At 33.7% G+C, this 17,894-nt stretch overlaps 1 protein-coding gene across 1 annotated transcript in view; it reads left to right on the top strand.

The window, feature by feature from the left end:
- east (enhanced adult sensory threshold) overlaps positions 1–17,894 on the top strand; it is a 36,220-nt gene that overhangs the window by 16,891 nt on the left and 1,435 nt on the right. Inside the window, exons 2-8 of the mRNA XM_065510044.1 lie at positions 4,006–7,159; positions 7,901–8,542; positions 8,622–8,835; positions 9,199–9,408; positions 9,497–9,939; positions 10,010–10,176; positions 11,273–14,167. Of these exons, the coding sequence (XP_065366116.1) occupies positions 4,133–7,159; positions 7,901–8,542; positions 8,622–8,835; positions 9,199–9,408; positions 9,497–9,939; positions 10,010–10,176; positions 11,273–14,051 (7,482 nt within the window). The 5' untranslated portion in view covers positions 4,006–4,132 and the 3' untranslated portion in view covers positions 14,052–14,167. The remainder of the gene's footprint in view (positions 1–4,005; positions 7,160–7,900; positions 8,543–8,621; positions 8,836–9,198; positions 9,409–9,496; positions 9,940–10,009; positions 10,177–11,272; positions 14,168–17,894) is intronic.

The raw sequence follows: 17,894 nt of genomic DNA, 5'->3' as shown, positions 1-17,894 counted from the left end.
ATACGCAAACTTTAAAAAATATACAGTGTTGGAAAATATAATAAGAACGGACGAATATTTGAAAATTTTCTTAAATTTTTATTAACTCTTCAATAAATACATCAACTTCAAGAGCCAATATATTGAAATAAAAACAAGTAAGAGAGCTATATTCGGATGTGCCGAATCTTATATACCCTTCACGAAATTATACTTCAAAATACAATTTTTTAATATTTTTAGGTAAACAAAAATTATTTTTTTTCCAATGTTGTAGGTAAACAAAAATTATTTTTTTTTCAAAAGTTGTTTTTTTAATTTTTTGGAAAATTTTTTTTTCGAATTGTTATTTTAATTTTTTTTCTTAAATTAATTTTTTTTTTTTTAATTTAAAATTCTTTTTAATTTTTTTTTTGGTGAAAAAAATTCGGGATAAAAATAATTTTTTCAACAGACGGACATGGCTTAATCGACTCCGCTATCTATAAGGATCCAGAATATATATACTTTATAGGATCGAAAAATTATATTGTGGAAATCACAAACGGAATGACAAACTTATATATGAAGGGTATATACATATATCATAAAAATCTGCAATATCTTGAAAAAATTACTTTCGAATAAAACTGTCTGGAAAAAATAACAGGGAAATTTTATATTTTTATAGAATTTATTTATTATTTTCATAGCTGGAAAAGTCAGTTTCATTATTATAGAATACTGATATGTATATCCGATTCATAGATCTCACAAATTTTGTATGATATAAAATTAACATGACTTTTTTTTGAATGAAACACATTTTATTTGTCAACCTAGCCTCCTTTGAGCTCTATACACTTTGCTCAATGTTTCTCCAATGTGTTTACCCGTCCAAAAATCAGATTTGTCGAAGTCAAAGCTTTATTTATGCCCTGGTGGAAAAGAACTTTTTTCTTGGCCAAATGCAGTCGTTTTTTTTTCAAATCCTCATTAAATCGACCCAATAATTCGGCATAATATTCGCCATTGATTGTTTTATCTTTTTGAAGGTAGTCAATGACGGTCGCCATGACTTTATTGGCTGACAAACCCATCTTCTTTGACGCCGAATCAAACAGAGTAACCCAATGTTTGGTCTCTGGTGTGATTTGATGGATCCACAGTTACGCCTAAAAATTACGTCCATATTTCTTTTTTTAAAAGAGAAGTAACTCCCATGCCAATTAATGCCTACATATTAATTGTGATACTTTCTTAGGAAAGGGGATAGATTGTAGAAGGAAAGGAGGTGAAAGGTGAAGAAATGTTTGTATTTGACAACTGTGTAATTGCGCGTTATGTTTGAATTTTTTTCTTTACAAACCATCTCCTGAAAACTTCGAATCGAATATAAAAATCTGCAAAATCACTCCAGCCGTTCTCACGTGGTGCCATTACATACATGGACCATTTAATTTTTGTATATATAGACTGATGTTATTGATTGGCAGCGTCTGGGAATCGAACCCAGGCCGCAAATACCATATCATGCTTAATAATCAAACGCGCTAACCAATTAAGGCACAGCTACCTTTCAAATTGCGGTTGAACAACGCCAAATACACCTGCGATATTGCCTTACGATTGCGTTTGTGACTGATTGTGAGCAAACGCAGCATCCATCTCGCGGAAAGCTTTCGCATACCCAAGTGATCATTCAGTATTGAAACAACTGAGCCATGTGAATGCCTATGGCTGCCACAATCTTTTGCAATTTCAATCTCCGATTGGCCAAAACCATATCTAGTATTTTTGCAAATGTTTCGGGTGTAGTGACCAGATCATTCGGCATCTTCCATGCTTGTACGGCCACAACGAAATTCATTGAAATTGACGGTTCCCATAGAGTTCCCATAGTATTTATCAAGCCTAGCCTTGTTTTAAGTGATGGGACATTTTGACAGGAGTAAACTGACAGATCCCTGTTGACAGCAGCAGTTTTTCCCTTTTAGTTAAGAGGCGGTAAATTCAATAATGTAAGGACTTATTGTTTCTCCTAGATCTAGTTATCACCCCTATCGGCAATAACATGTAAAATTTATGTTCCAATGAAATATTCATTTCCCTCGAAGGGAAATTTGCTATCGTGATATTCCCAAGAACTTTTCATTCACAATAGTTGATTTTGTTCGTAACAAAAAACCTCTACTTTTAAAATATTTTAAAATGGAATCTTTTAATCTTTATGATGTTTAATTAAATTATAGTGGCAATTTAATTTTCAATTTAGAAAATTCGAATAATACCAGATAATAAAAACATACCAAAATGAACAAAAACTAATACAAAAATTTTAAGTTCGTTTTTGGGTGTATTTTTTGAAAATTTTCTTGTTTGCTGGCTGTTATAAAAACGATTTTGGTCAGATCCAAACAAGTTACTCGTAATTTCATCGAACCATTGAAATTTTTATCAATTTTTTTGAAAACATTTTTAATAGATAAGCTTTTAATTTATGAATGATTTTTTAGTACAATGAGTATCACAACACATTTTCAAACAATTTTATCGAATAAAAACATAACTAAAATCCAAGCGATATCACAATTATTTTGAATATTATGATAATAAAATAATTTTTACAAAGATAATTATAACAATGTAAACACATTATGATACCATTTTTTCAAATTATCTCACTGAAGGTCCAACGAAAAATTTGAAAAATTTTACAACTTTTCTCTTAAAAGGAAGTGATTGTCCCTATTATTTTTTCCAACACTTTATATACATACATACGAACTTATGAAGTCGGAGCTATCATCGTACTAACAACATGTACATGTGTATTAATTGATCATAAGAATAAAAAAACAGAAGATGAAATAATAAAAGTTAAAGAAAATGGCTACTTTAGGCGTATAAAACAAGTTAAGGTAACTTTTGTTTTACCCTTTCGAATATCCTTTTAAAAATATACTGTAATATATGTATGTTTCGTATTCGGTAAAATTGTATACGTACGTTTTAAGAAAGAATATACTAAATCAAGATGTTTAAGAAACTTTTAGCAAAAGAAAAATCTTTGTTTTTAAAGCTATATAACACAAAAAATTATTATATATCATTCATTAAACCCCGATTTTTCATTAAACAAATTTTATTCACAAACAATTTTGTCATTTGACAACCATTTTGACGTTTATCCTGAATTTATCAGATAGAGACATAAGCCCCTGTCTATACTTGACAAATATTTATCATAACAATTAATGACTTTTGTTGTCAAGACAAAGTTGTCTGTGCAAAAGCACTAACAATTTTGTCATAAACCCCTGTCTATACTTGATAAATTTGTATCATGATAAACGTCAAAATCGTTGTCATGATACAAAATTATCCAGTATAGTCTCCATTTATTAGTATTATTTCTTCGTTATGACAAAATTGTTAGTGCTTTTGCACAGACAACTTTGTCTTGACAACAAACGTCATTAATTGTTATAATAAATATTTGTCAAGTATAGACAGGGGATAATGAAGCAATAATACTAATAAATGGGAACTATACCTGATGATTTTTTATCTTGGCAACCATTTTGACGTTTATCATGATAAAAATTTATCAGGTATAGACAGGGGGTAAGGTAACGATGCAATAACAAATTGTTTCTCTTCAATTTTCTGGAATAATTCGAGAAAAAAAATCCGGTTCGAATACCTTGAAGCCCTTCCTTTGTAAAATTCTATTTAAATAAAACGGAAAATTGGGTAAACCCAGTTTGTCAATTCTACCCAGCCTCAGAAATATATATTTATTTTAATTAATTGGCAACTCTTTACCACATTCAGTTTTTAACGCCTTCAAAATTTTGGATGACATGGAAGTTTCCCTCTGATCACCAAGACTTGTTGTAATTATAGTAAACGATAAGTTGATAAAAATACTTAAATCCTATTAATTAAAACATAAGAATCATGTTATTTGAAGAATTATATATTTTCATGTAAGCAACATTTTAATTATTGCTAATTTTATTGTTCTCTTTTTTGTATTTTCAGTTGACTTCAAAAAGGGACCAACTTTTGTTTTGCTGATCGAAGAAAAATTCTTCTTGTCTAAGAGAAGTAACGGTTCTTACCGAATACTTTATAAGCAACAAACAAAACTTCATGAACACATTGTACCATGTCAACACGCAAATCAACACTAGCTTCTCCAATAGCTCAAGGGACGAAGGTGGAAAATGCCTCAACATCATCCACTACACACACTACAAAATCTTTAGAGAAAACAAATGCCTGCTCACCAACGGCAGACAGACCAGAAATGGGAGCTAATGCCTCTTCCAACGCGAACATAGTTAATACAAGTGATTCAAAAGCAACAGAACAAATCCAAAAAACAAATCAAGATACTAAACCATTTCTACAGAGAGTTACAAGGAACTCGCCACTTTTGCTGGCATCGCCGCTTGTTGGCGGCATAACAATTAAAAAAGAGCCGTTGGATCCAAACGAACATCATACAAATAGTGAAAGTGAGGAGGTAGGTGGAGCCACCAATACTACTACAAATACAAAGAAAACAAACATAAGGGGGCGTAAGTCACTTAAGGAACATAAAGAATTGGCGGAGAAAGAAGAAGACATAGAGGCCAAAGAAAAAACAAAAGACAAAGAAGATATTGTAAAAGAGACAAAAGAAGAACATACGGAAAAGAAAGAGCTGAAAGAACAAATTGAGCAAAAAGATACAACTACATCATCTGTTCAGCCAACTACAACAACTGCCTCAAATCGTTTGACCCGTAAATCTGTGGCAAACCAAGAAGCTGCCAATACTCGTGTTACCAGACAGCGTCAGTCTAGCGGAGCTTCAGCACGTTCCGAAACTCCTCCAGCGAGGTTCAGAAGTGGTCGTTGCATAGGAAGAGGCAAAATGCCAGTACCAATGATTGATCCTACTCCTGCAGTCACAAAACGCAAACGTTCTGTGGATGTAGATAATGCCACAAGCGTCAATAAATCCACTATAGATGAACCAGGTCCAAAATATATCAAAATAGAGGTCAAAGATCCAGATATAGATAATGAGGAAGTATTGCTGTCTTCACAAAATACCAGTGCCAGTTCGGAGAGTACTGATGAACCCACAATTAAAATCAAGCAAGAACTTGTAGATGAAAGTGAAAATGAAATGCCTGCAACTTCAGAATCCACTGCAACAACTGCCAACACCTCTTCAGCAAGCACAGCAGTTAATACAAATTCTGGCAGAGGCAAAGGAAATCGAGGAGGCCCCAGAAAATCGACTACTATCTCTTCCACAACATCAACTACCAATAATTCGCCTAGTACTCGAGCTACTCGCCAGACAAAACAAACCTCACCGGTTCAAAGCAACAGCACATCAACAGAAACTAAAAGAAGACGTATGGGCTCACAGACACGAAGTCTATTAAAAACGAATGTTGGCAGTAATTCCAAGAACCAGCCTGCAAATGAAGAAGATGAAGACTCTAAAGATAGTGAAGCTTCCTCAACAAACACAGACGACATTGTTTTGGCACTGATCAAAAGTGAGAAAATCTCCATGGAAATGGATGACGACAACACCAATGATGCCAAGGAACAGCCTGTTACCGTTGAAAAGGACGAATGTATTAAAACAGTTGTTGTAGCTGCAGAAGAAAGTAATGATTTGCCACCCTTAGTGATTGACACAGATGTAGCGCCATCAACAAGCGGCGAAAATGTAGAAATTGTTGAATCGACAGCCGCTTTAACACCTGTAGCAGCCAGTTGTTCGTCTTTGGCCTCTGGTTCTGAAAAAGCTGCCTCTTTGAGCCCTTCTGAGTTGCTGAGCGAAGGTGTATCCGAAATCAGTGTTAAACAGTTTTATAAAAAACCGAAATTTTTGGAAAATAACTTGGGCATAGAAGAAGATCCTAAATTGGGCAATATAGTGCAGAAAGTAGCTGGTATGGAACCAACAGCAGCAGTAACAGTAACAACACCAGCTTTAACAATATCTACGGCTCCCGCAGTGACAGCCACAACAATAACAAAAACTACCACGTCTGATGTGCGCATACTAGATGATTCTAATTCAAATGAATCCCTTAATGAGGGAACTTTACGTTTTGAAGAAAGTATTGAGGAAAAGAAATCTACATCTCAAGATGATTGCAATAGTTTAAGTTCTGGTGGCAATTTAACACCACTACTAATCGTGGAAGACGATGATGATGAAGAACTAGAGGAAGTAATTGAAATTAAAGAGAATGCTGCTCAAATGCCAGAAACTTCACAAATAGAAAAATCATTACAAAACACTGCAACTAAAACTGAGACTTTAAGCGATATTGTAGAAAAAGAAAATCTAAAACTTAATGTCATCGACGTTGATGAGGAGGAAGAAACCGAACGGGATCATGATCAAGAAGATGAATTAACTTTAGAAGAAAGTGAAACTATATCCATGGACAATAATGCATCGATAAATGATGAGGTTATAACAGAAATCGAAGATACAGCAAATGAAGAAAATATAACTGAAATCGAGGATTTTACCGATGTTACGGAAGTAATACAAAAACCCAGCAAACCAGATGCAACAGTTGCCCCGACTGTTCAGGATAAAAATAAATCATCACTTAATGAATCTTGTGACGATGAATTTACAAAACTTGAACTCATTATCGATGATAAGGAAAATTCATCACCAGCAAATATCGTTACTGATGTAATCAGTCTTGACGTTTCTACTCCTACAACAACAGCTGAGGATGAAGATAATGATGTTTTGGCAAAAATAGATGCAGAATTGAAGAAAATCGATGAACGTAGCAAAGAAAAACTTATAACTAAGGGAGAGGACAAGTTGGCAGTTGCACATGTTTTAAACTCAGCCGAAGAGAGAGTTAAGGATTCTATAGATGAACTTATTGTTTCCCATGAAAGTATGGATATTGATGGTGACGTTAAATTATCTGATGAAGACGAAGCTAAAATTAACACCAAAGATGAAGCAATTATTGATGATGTATTGGATATTAAATTAGATGATGAGCAGCCCTTAATTATTGCTGAAGATATTAAACTATTAGATGGCAAAGATAAAACAAGCGATGACGAAGATGTGGGCATTGGCAGTGATATGGATAGTTTATTAAAAGATGAAAAAACGGAGATTAAAGATAATTTGGTTAAGGTAAGTGTTTTTTTTTATTGTTCATAAAATGTGTATTTGCAATTTCTTTTTTTCATTTGCGATCCCATAAAGTATTTATATTTCGGATCGTTATTAGTGGAGTCGATATAACCTAGACCGTCTGTCTGTTGAAATATACTTTGCGAACCAAAACAAAAATTGTTTTCAATCTTTACCTTAAACCATAGAGAATAGACATAAAGCGGAAACTCTCCTGTCAAAGACCTAACTCAGTTGTCAGAAACCTATGTGGTGAGAATGTATTAGTAGAAAAAACAAAAACAACACTCGTATGTGTGACTATTTTGAGACATTTTTTTGATTGAGTTTTTTTTTCAAGTTTCCGCTCTATGTTCTCTATGCCTTGAACTATACTTTGGTGAAGGATATATAAATTAGGCACATCCGTATATATATATCTCCCTAACTCCTTCTAATTAAATCTTTCGATAAGAAGTTTTTTCATAAAAAACTAGGAACGTTTTTATTAAAATAGTTTTTTTCGATAAAATAGCTCTTTAATATAAAACTAATTATTACAAACATAAATATACTAGAAAAGTCTTTCTCGATAAATTGGTTTAACATAAAAATATGATACTTTTTCATTAAAATTTATTTCAACAAATAAGAAAGTTCATAAGATTCGATACAGCTGAATTTAGCACAGTTGTTTTGTTATTTTGTTTTATTATTCGAAATGAAAAAATAAATCAACTATGTTTATTTTCTATTTCTTAGACATCATCTTCTGACACTGAAATCGAGGTTTTAAATGGCAAACCCACACCGACCTCTTCATTGGGCAGTTCGCCCATCAAACTGGGTTTAGTACTAATAAAAGATGATGATTCAACATCCATGAAATCGGGACAATCAGCAACGTCGTGGATAACACTTGATCTGGAAAATGATGATGAGGAAACACTGAGGAAAAAAGAATTACACCTACAGAATTTGGGCTTGGTAACACACAAGGCGGCCGAAAAGCGACGCTTAGAAGTTATCCAAAGTTCAGCCGCGAATGTGGAGGCCTCAAAGGCAGCCACACAACATCAACAACAGAACAAAAGAAATGGTAAAAATTCATCTCATGCTGCATCCACACATCACGAGTATACTGGTACATTGAAAACAATCATCAAAATTAATCGTAATTCAACAGGTGGTTCGACCAGTGGTGGTAGCAATGGACGCAAAACGCAAAGCAACACAGCCGGTTCTTCTACGTCCAAAGAACAACAACAGCAACAAAGGCGTCAATCATTGAAAATGACATTCCAAAAAGGACGTGCTCGTGCCCATGGTACTGGCAATAGTGATCGTTCTCAGCAAGATCGTGAAGGTCATGGTGAAGACAGTTATTATACTATACAAAATGAGGTATATTTTCAGTAACTTTATCATATTGTTTTCAAATTTATTGATTTAAATTTTTTATTTTTTTTCAATTCATTTTCAGACTGAAGGTGCGCTTCAAAAAATTCATTCTTTTCCTACAACCTCTACTACCTCTGTAACTAGATTAGCTTTAACACATACTAACAATAATAATAACAATATCGTTAAAAACTTAACCACCACGTATGCTAGAAAATCATATAATTATCGTTATAATCATCAACATCATACGCATAGTGCCACCTCTAACAACACTGCCCATATTTATGAATTGGGTGTGTATTTATAGTAAATCAATTAACATGGCTTAAAGAGTAATATTAACGAATTTTAAACTATAGTTTTGTTTTTATATTTTCATACCTTACTACTTATTAAACTTTCTCTTATATTTTACTAACAACAACAACAAAAAATAAGGCGAAATTGCAATCTTCCCAGAGAAATTAAAAACTTAAAAAAATTTAATCAAATTTCACTGCCAAAGGAAGACTTTGCCAAAAAAAAAACCTTTGTTGTAAATACTTTTGTCTATTTTAGTTTCTTCTTGTGTATATAATTTTCTTGTATTCTGTTCTTCTCAATGTGTATATGTGTTGTTTGCTATACAATTCTCAATTTAGATTCTTCCAATTCAGAATCTCATGACCATGTGGCTGGTGTGACCAATAAAAAAGACGAAAAAGAAGAAATTCTTATACCGGAAAAGGCATCATCTTTCAAATTTCATCCGGGACGTTTGTGTGAAGATCAATGTTTCTATTGTAGTGGCAAATTTGGTCTATACGATACACCCTGTCATGTGGGCCAAATAAAATCCATGGAAAGACAACAAAAAATCTTAGCCAGTAAGAATATTCAATAGAATTTCATTTCTAACTCTCTCTATGGTAGAAATATTTTGTATTTTAACAAACTTTAATTTTTCCCGAAAAGATGAAGAAAAACTAACGGTGGATAACTGTTTGTGTGATGCCTGTTTCCGTCATGTTGATCGTCGGGCCAATGTACCCTCATATAAGAAACGTCTATCAGCACCAGGAAATTTAGAATCCCTTGCTTCTACATCATCGAAATCCACTGAGAACCAACAATATGATGATCAACATAATGCCGAAACAGAAGGTGGCGATGGTTTCACGGCAAACGCCACTTCACGCAAATGTTTAGTACCCGACTGTGTACATCCTGCAGCCCACTCACTAAGACGTAAATGTATACGCAAAAGTGTCAAAAAGTTCTTGCTTAAATTTGAGATTCCAGCGGGTGTGGCCAGTGTTTGGCTGTGTCAGTCTCACTATGATACAGTAATACAATGTTCTGGCTGTGTTTTATGCAAGAGACGTTTGGGCAAAAATCACATGTATCACATAACATCGGTAAGAATTAAAATTTGTTGTTTATTTTTTTTTCTTGTAGTTTATTTTCAACATATATTTAAAATTCTAGGACACTGATCGTTTGGAAAAGGCCTTGTGTGAAATGGGCATACCCGTGCAATTGGGCATTGGCACCGCTGTTTGTAAACTTTGCCGATATTTTGCCAATTTACTGATGAAACCGCCAGATAGCACCAAATCTCAAAAGGCGGAATTTGTTAAAAACTATAGAAAACGGTAAGCAGACAACACAAAAGAGAAATTAATTAAATTTTTATAAATATTGAGACATGTTATAAGAAATGTTCGAAAAGCGATCTCATGGGTTTAATGACTACCGAAATAAGCAATTATGTCAACATTATTGCTTTAAATCTTTATATGTAAATAGTTTAGCTAATAGATCATATATAAAATATATTAGATTTGGTTCACAAGCAGCTTTCTGTGGGTGGAACTTATTTGAGTCGGGATGTTTGTTCAGTCTCTTGATTTAAGTTACTAAACGTCAATATCACAATATCATATATAAAATATATTAGATTTGGTTCACAAGCAGCTTTCTGTGGGTGGAACTTATTTGAGTCGAGATGTTTGTTCAGTCTCTTGATTTAAGTTACTAAGGCACCATAACATTACGTTTGGCTCATCCCACATCGGCACTACCTGCTATAACTCAATCCGGGCCACAAAGTCCATGAGACTCGGCGATAATTCTTCTGCTGAGCATTATTACTATCCATTCGTCTATAAAGAATGTCACAAGCGAATATTCTTTATGCTGTAATTCTTTACCCTTGTTCTATATAACCGATTATGTAATAAACAGTGTATTTCTCATTATTTTCAAGAGAAATGACAACTGACTAATAGGTCGAAAACCTTTTGGCTCTTATTGGCTTTCCTTTCCAGCCTTGGTTATAAATATTACTTAACCCTCTCCATATGAAGCCCTTATAGATCTTTAATAGATATCCGCTAGATAATAATGCTCGTGGTTCTGGATATTGCACATCATGACTGAAAGCGTCTTCCGCATCCTGTGTTTAGTGCCCATGACAACGTGTTGAAGATAACAATATGTGCGATTTTTCTTGCCGCATTGAGTATATTTCTCTCAATCATAATTTCTAAAGGGATCCTGTACTAACGCTGTTCGTAGTTGATTCAACTTTCGAATTCCTCTGTAATTCAACTTTTCTATTAATGTACTTGCTGCACCATTATGGCGGTGTAACTAATAAAATTCTATTAGTATTCATTGAAAGTCTTTTCAAATCTTTATAATTTTGAATTTTATTGATCGATATTATTTTCATTTATTTCCCTGCAGCCTTTTACAATTTCACAATATTCACGATGGCAGTAATGATGCTTCAGAAGCTGATGAAGATAGCAACAGTAATAGCGCTTCGAATCACGACAACAATGAGTTACAACAGAAAACTGATTCGTTACCACAAGGAAATGAAACATCAGCTAATCCAAAAGATGCGACAGAAACTTCGGAAGAACAATTGGCAGACAAATCAAACATGAATGCCAACAATGCCCTCGAAGAAAGTACAACCACAAATACTCTACAACATGACTTTGAAACAGCCGGCATGTCTTCAGATTCTTCCAATTCTTCATCTGGTTCGAATACCGCCACAAATTCACCAAGTGAAATGTCTAAATTAAAAGCAATTTTGCAAAGCAATGCTTCTGCCGAAAAGCAACCATCTGCCGACATATCGAATGTCTTAAGAGCAAATCCGAACATCTCAATGCGTGAATTGTTTCCGGGCGAAGAAGACTTGGGTTTGCACTTCAAAGCACCCTTTGGCGGCAATAGCAGTCAGCGTACCCCCGAAGGCTGGACTAGAGTACAAACATTTTTACAGTACGATGAGCCAACTCGTCGACTCTGGGAGGAATTACAAAAACCGTATGGCAATCAAAGTTCTTTTCTGCGCCACTTGATTTTACTAGAAAAATATTTTCGCAATGGTGACTTGGTGCTCTCGGCTAGTGCCTCCAGTAATGCTAGTGTTTATACACAAACTGTAAGACAGCGTTTAACTTCCTACGACAAAGGTCATTGTGGAGGTTTACACATGGGTACTGGCACACCAAAGGAAAATGCTTCTAGTGGCGGTAGCAGTAGTAACACTTCTAAAGCCAAGGAAATCGATCCTCAAATACCAACATTTGTAATCAATGAAGACGACGATGAAGAAGATTCTGAAGATCAAGATGTCGAAATGACTGAGGTAGACAAATTATCGAAATCTTCTTCATCTATGCCAAAGGACAGCGGCAATGCCACTAATCAAAATAAACAACAATTGCAACGATCACGCAGTCTTTCTGTAGATAAACTTACCAAACAGTTAAGCTCGAATGCTGTTACAATAACAGCACGACCAAAAGACCCAGCATCATTGGCAAATAATAAGAGAGCTACACCATCGCCACAAAAATCATTGCTTAAAGATAATCTTATGGCAGCGCCCGCCAATACTTCAAGCTCTTCAACATCAGCTAACTTAGCAGCGGCTAATGCTGCTGCAGCAGTAGCTTTGGCGGCCTCTACTGCCTCGGCCAGTGCGGGTTGTCCAAGCAACAGCCGCAGTATTTTGAAATGTAATTTATTGGGCATTAATAAATCGGTAGAAATATTACCTATCAATAGTTCTCCAACTACTACCATAACTAAATCCACCAGCAATCCTAACGCACCCCCACCACCGCCTCCCCCTCCAGCTCCCATACCGCCAGTACCCGAAACTAAACAACAGAAGATACTTGATGTGGCCAATAAATTGCTGGGCAACCATTTGGAAGCAGCTGCTGCCAATCAGAATAAAAACCAAGCCTCACTTTTAAGTTCACCACCAGAATTGGTGAGTTTGCAAAGGAGATCCACGGGACAAGTGATGCCGGTTGCAGCATCTGCAAATAATAACCAACTATCTGGTAATCTTGTCAAACGTCCTCAATTATTAGCTAAACCTGGAACATCAAGACCTCCTCCAAATGTTGTTATACTGCCAGATACGTTAACGCCGCAAGAACGTTTGCAAAGCAAGACATGGCGTCCCACACTTATGCCTGTGGAGGAAAATCAAAATTTGCTCAACAAAAACGGACCACTATATCAGACAGCAGATGGCCGAAGACTGCCGGCATTGGTGCAAGTACAATCGGGGGGCAAACCTTTCCTTATTTCTATATTTGATTACAATCGTATGTGCATTTTACGCCGCGAAAAACTTATGCGCGATCAAATGTTGAAAGCCACAAAGAAACGGCAAGAAGCTAAGCAACAACAACAGCAGCAGCAGCAACAACAAGCTCAAGCACATCAGCAGCAACATCAACATCAGCAGCAACAACAACAACAACATTTACAAAATCAGCAACAACAGCATCAGCAACAATTCCAGAAAACAAATTTACAAAACATCAACAAAAATTATCAAACCTCATCTGCAGCTGTTAATCAACGCCAACAACAGGTGGCACAGCAGCAATTGTTACAATTGCAACTTTTGCAACATCAACAAGCTCTATTCAAAGCAGCCGCTGCTGCCAACAATTCCTCCAATTCACAAAACCCACCACGATATCAAACAATTGCTCCCAAACCCGCTACCAGTAACATCACAACTATGCCTCCCCTTCAAGCCCCCATTAACACTAATGCCAATTTCACCACCCCCATGATGCCTCTATTAGCAAATGCTATTACAAATGCAGCTAATACCGGCACTGTCAATCCCGCCTCCTCCTCCTCACTCAATAACACATCATGGCTGTGGAATAATTTCCCCGATGCCAATCAACTCTTACTCAATGGTGGCGCAACTCCGGGGGGTGCGAACGTACCAAAACTCCCCCAACTATTAGCCAAACCTAACAATCCTGCTACAACTTTAACAAATGCCAACAATGCTATGAAACAGCAGCAGCAGCAACAACAGCAGCAGCAGCAACAGCACCAGCAACAACAATATTTATTGTCAAAAATTCCAAAATCTCTAACTGTTATACCCCAGCATAAGCTAATGCATAATAATGCCGGTGCAGCCATTGGCAATACTGGAGGTAATATGATGAAAGAGTGATGATTATTAAATTGTTATTGGACAGTTAAAAGTCGCAGAAGAATTCATTATAGCAACCGTAAATATATCAATAAACGTAAAGGAAGGACTTGTAATACGCATTGTCGTAAAACAAAGTAAGTAAAGTTATTTGAAATTTTAAACTATATTTCGAGGGACTATATCACCTCTATATTACCCTCTATCACAAATTATACAGATATGAATCAGCTGGTCTCAGAAATATGGCAATAGAAAAATAACAAAAGAAAATGTCAAAATGGTTGTGGTTTGAAAAGAGGGACAAATATATTTCACACTCGTTGCCTATTGAAAATTGTATTTTTTCTCTCGCTCTGCAAACCACAACCATCTACCATAAACATATGTTTCTTTTGAGTATAATAATTCTGGTAGATATTTTGGAATATTTGCTTGATCTTTCATGAATGTTGAAATTTGACTCTTAGCTTTATCCTCAATAGAATTTTGTATTCCGAAGCAAAATACAATCGGAAATAGAATCGATACTTGATTTTCGCTGAGCTTTAAACATATATTCGCCACAAATGTAACAAAATATATTAGGATCTTTAATTTCATCTTACCATAGCCATAATGAAATAATATAATAAGATAAATTATATTTATAAAAAAAGCAGGAAGTTAAGGCGTTCATTATTGATTGTTTAAGAACAAGGAATTATTTCTAATAATTAAAAAAAAATAGATATTTCATTACCACGCTAATCTACAAAAATAAATCATTAATTTAAGTATAATCATGCTTAATCATGCGTAAGAATCATAAAGTTACGAACATTTCTATAATTTGTTTAATACGAATAACATATGGGCAATTCCACGAGAATCGCTACCACGACTGAAAAAACAAAAACCCTTGAAACTTTTTTTCAAGATGATTTGAATAGAAGAAAAAATAAAATGTTACTATGTGAAAGTATTTACATCACATTTCAACATTTTAAAGACAAAAAAAAAATTTAAACTGATTATATTTTTTTTTTATGTTTTAGGTATGTTTTAGGCTAAAATTGCGGGGTAAACTAGGCTCCCAATTAGCTTGTAGTATGAAATGAATTTGACTCTGATTGTTTTTTTTTTTTTTGCTATTGTCAAATTGTTTATTGAAACTGAACAGGATGCACTAAGTAAGGTGAAATCAACAACACAGCTGATTTTTATTTATCTATTTTGAAAGTGCTTGTGTTGTGTTTTGTCAAACTGAATTTGATTTGAAAAATAATAAATTTTATTTTCAAAGAAAAAAAATTTAAATCAAAAAACATGAATGAAGATGTGAATAAAAAGATTTCATATAAAGAAATTTTGATAAAGCATTATTAAACCGTTGTTCTTTTTCAAAAATAATTTAAATTTAACGGCCGTTTTTTAGTTTAATTCAAAAAAAAATTTGTTTATTTTTTATTTGACAAATTCAATTTTGACAAAACCTATGCTCTTGTCAGCAAGAAATATTGTGTTTGTTGTCGAAACGCTCTCACCTTATTTATTACATCATGAAACCGAATGTACAGTGACTTACAGCTTATTTGATGCAGGTAAAATTATTTTAGAAATTCGAAAATTATTCAATGTTCATTCAATTTATCAAACAAATTTTATATAAAATGTAGTGATATATTATGTCCTGTTATAATGCTGAGGAAGAAAAAATAACAATTACCAATCTAATTGAAGAAATATTAATGAACAAAATAATTTTCTCGTTAAAATAAGCTCACAGCTTAAATGATGCAGTGTTTTTTATACTTCCTCTGATAATGAAATAATGGTGCAATGCAGTTTTTTCTGTTTAGGCGCTAAGATAAGGTCATTTTTAAAGAATTTTTATAAAAATAAGTTGAAAAGATATTAAATCTTAAAATGGGAAAACAAACTTCAGTTGAGAAAAGAATATACTCGTATATTTAAAATACATGGCCTGACATATTCATTCACTCACCAAAAAGTCGATCGTACGTATACTTTAGTAACTGTGTGTGTATATCCCACTCACACCTCACTACGAAAACAAAAAGCTCTTAAATGAATAGACCTAAGCATTCTTTTGAGCAAAAAAAAAAAACAATTTTGAAAAGAAATCAAAAAAGTTATTGACTTTGCCAAAACAAAAATTGTATGTCTTGAGTTACAAAACATTTATTTTTATAGATATCACACTTGCATCCCACTAAGCAACCAAAAAGATCTCCAAGGAAAAGACCATTTTGAAAAAAAAGTCAACAAAATTTTTAATTTTGTAAAAAAAAGTCAAATATTTTATGTTTCTGATAGATATCGAATCACATCCCACTAAGCGACCAAATATGCCTTCAAGTTAAATATCTAAGCTTTCTTTTGAGAAAAAAGGGCCCATTTTGAAAAAGTCAAAAAAAATGTATATTTCCGAAAATTTTTGTTTAGAAAGATTGAAGAAATAACTACTTGGGACACATTTTGCTAAGAACAATAGGTAATAAGTTACATGGATGAGAAAAACACCTTAACCAATGTGTCAAATTTTGACTCCCTCTAACTCAGAGAGTTCTCCACCGATCTTGTTGAAAAGATCGATTTCAAAAGTTGGTTCACTTGACATGAAATACCCCATATACATATGTATATTGATCGCGATCCAGTATTGCGATATTTATTGAACGTTAAGCCTACAGTGTTGATGAATCGCGATCCATATTGGAAAATGTCCATAATGTTTAGAAATCCGGATACAGAAAAATAAATAAAAAAATGGCTTTCTTTTGGTTATCTCGCTGCATATTTTAACCCTTTGATACATTAAATAGAATTAGATGTGATAGAAAACTGAAAATTTCAGTGTAAGCAAAGCTGTGTAAGCTGCTAATTAAGAATATGAAGTCAAATTACAGGTAAATCGCCTGCTAGGTGAGGTCAAATGTATTGGATGAAGTTTCTTAAAGGACATGTTTCTCATAAATAAATTTTAAAAAATGTAATTATCATTTTAAACTAGCACTGAATATTACTATGTCTAACACATACTTATAGAACGCTTACGAACTTATGTAAATAACTTAATTTAACAAAAACCAATGAAAAATTAGATGTTTAAATCATATATATATACAATCTAGTAAACACTCTTTTGATAACGCTATTAACTGTAAAAATCTATCCTTTTGCGTCAACGCTACATGAATTTAAAAGGAAAAACCCAAATATCCAATATATTGGACAAAATGTCTGAAAGGGTTAAACAACGATCGAAACGCACAGCACAAAAATTATGTAAATAAACAACGCGCGCGATCCATCAATCCATTAAAATGGATCGAGATCCAAATATCACAATATATATTGTACGCCTAGCAGTGCCCTATAATTAAAAAACATTTAATTTCAATACATAAATTGTGCTAATAAATAAATAATTGAAAATTTTATTGGTGTTATTTAATGAAAAAAAAATTCCTAAAGTGTATCAGCTGTGAGTGAAATTAAACAGTGTAAACGGTGCAGCCTGAATATGCTATATACATATAATAAAAAATTAATTAAAATATTTTTTCGTCATTGGATTTTTTTGATTTTAATCATTTACAAAATTAATTGACTTAAAGCTATTTCTAATAGCTATGAATTCTAATCATTCATACAATTTTATTAAGCAATTTTGTAATGGATTTGAATTAAAGAAAACATTATTCATGTAATTAATTCTATAAAGACTGAATTCTTAAAGGAATTAATTCAATACGTCTGGAGTACTAAGGAATTTAGACGACTTAATTTGTGCTGAATGCTATTGTCGAGTAGAATTTCGTTTATGATACTATCAGCTGTTAGTGATCACTTGTTAAT

This window comes from Calliphora vicina, chromosome 4 (genome assembly GCF_958450345.1).
Source record: "Calliphora vicina chromosome 4, idCalVici1.1, whole genome shotgun sequence".
NCBI classification, from domain to species: domain Eukaryota; kingdom Metazoa; phylum Arthropoda; class Insecta; order Diptera; family Calliphoridae; genus Calliphora; species Calliphora vicina.
This window is presented reverse-complemented; position numbering and strand designations above follow the sequence as displayed.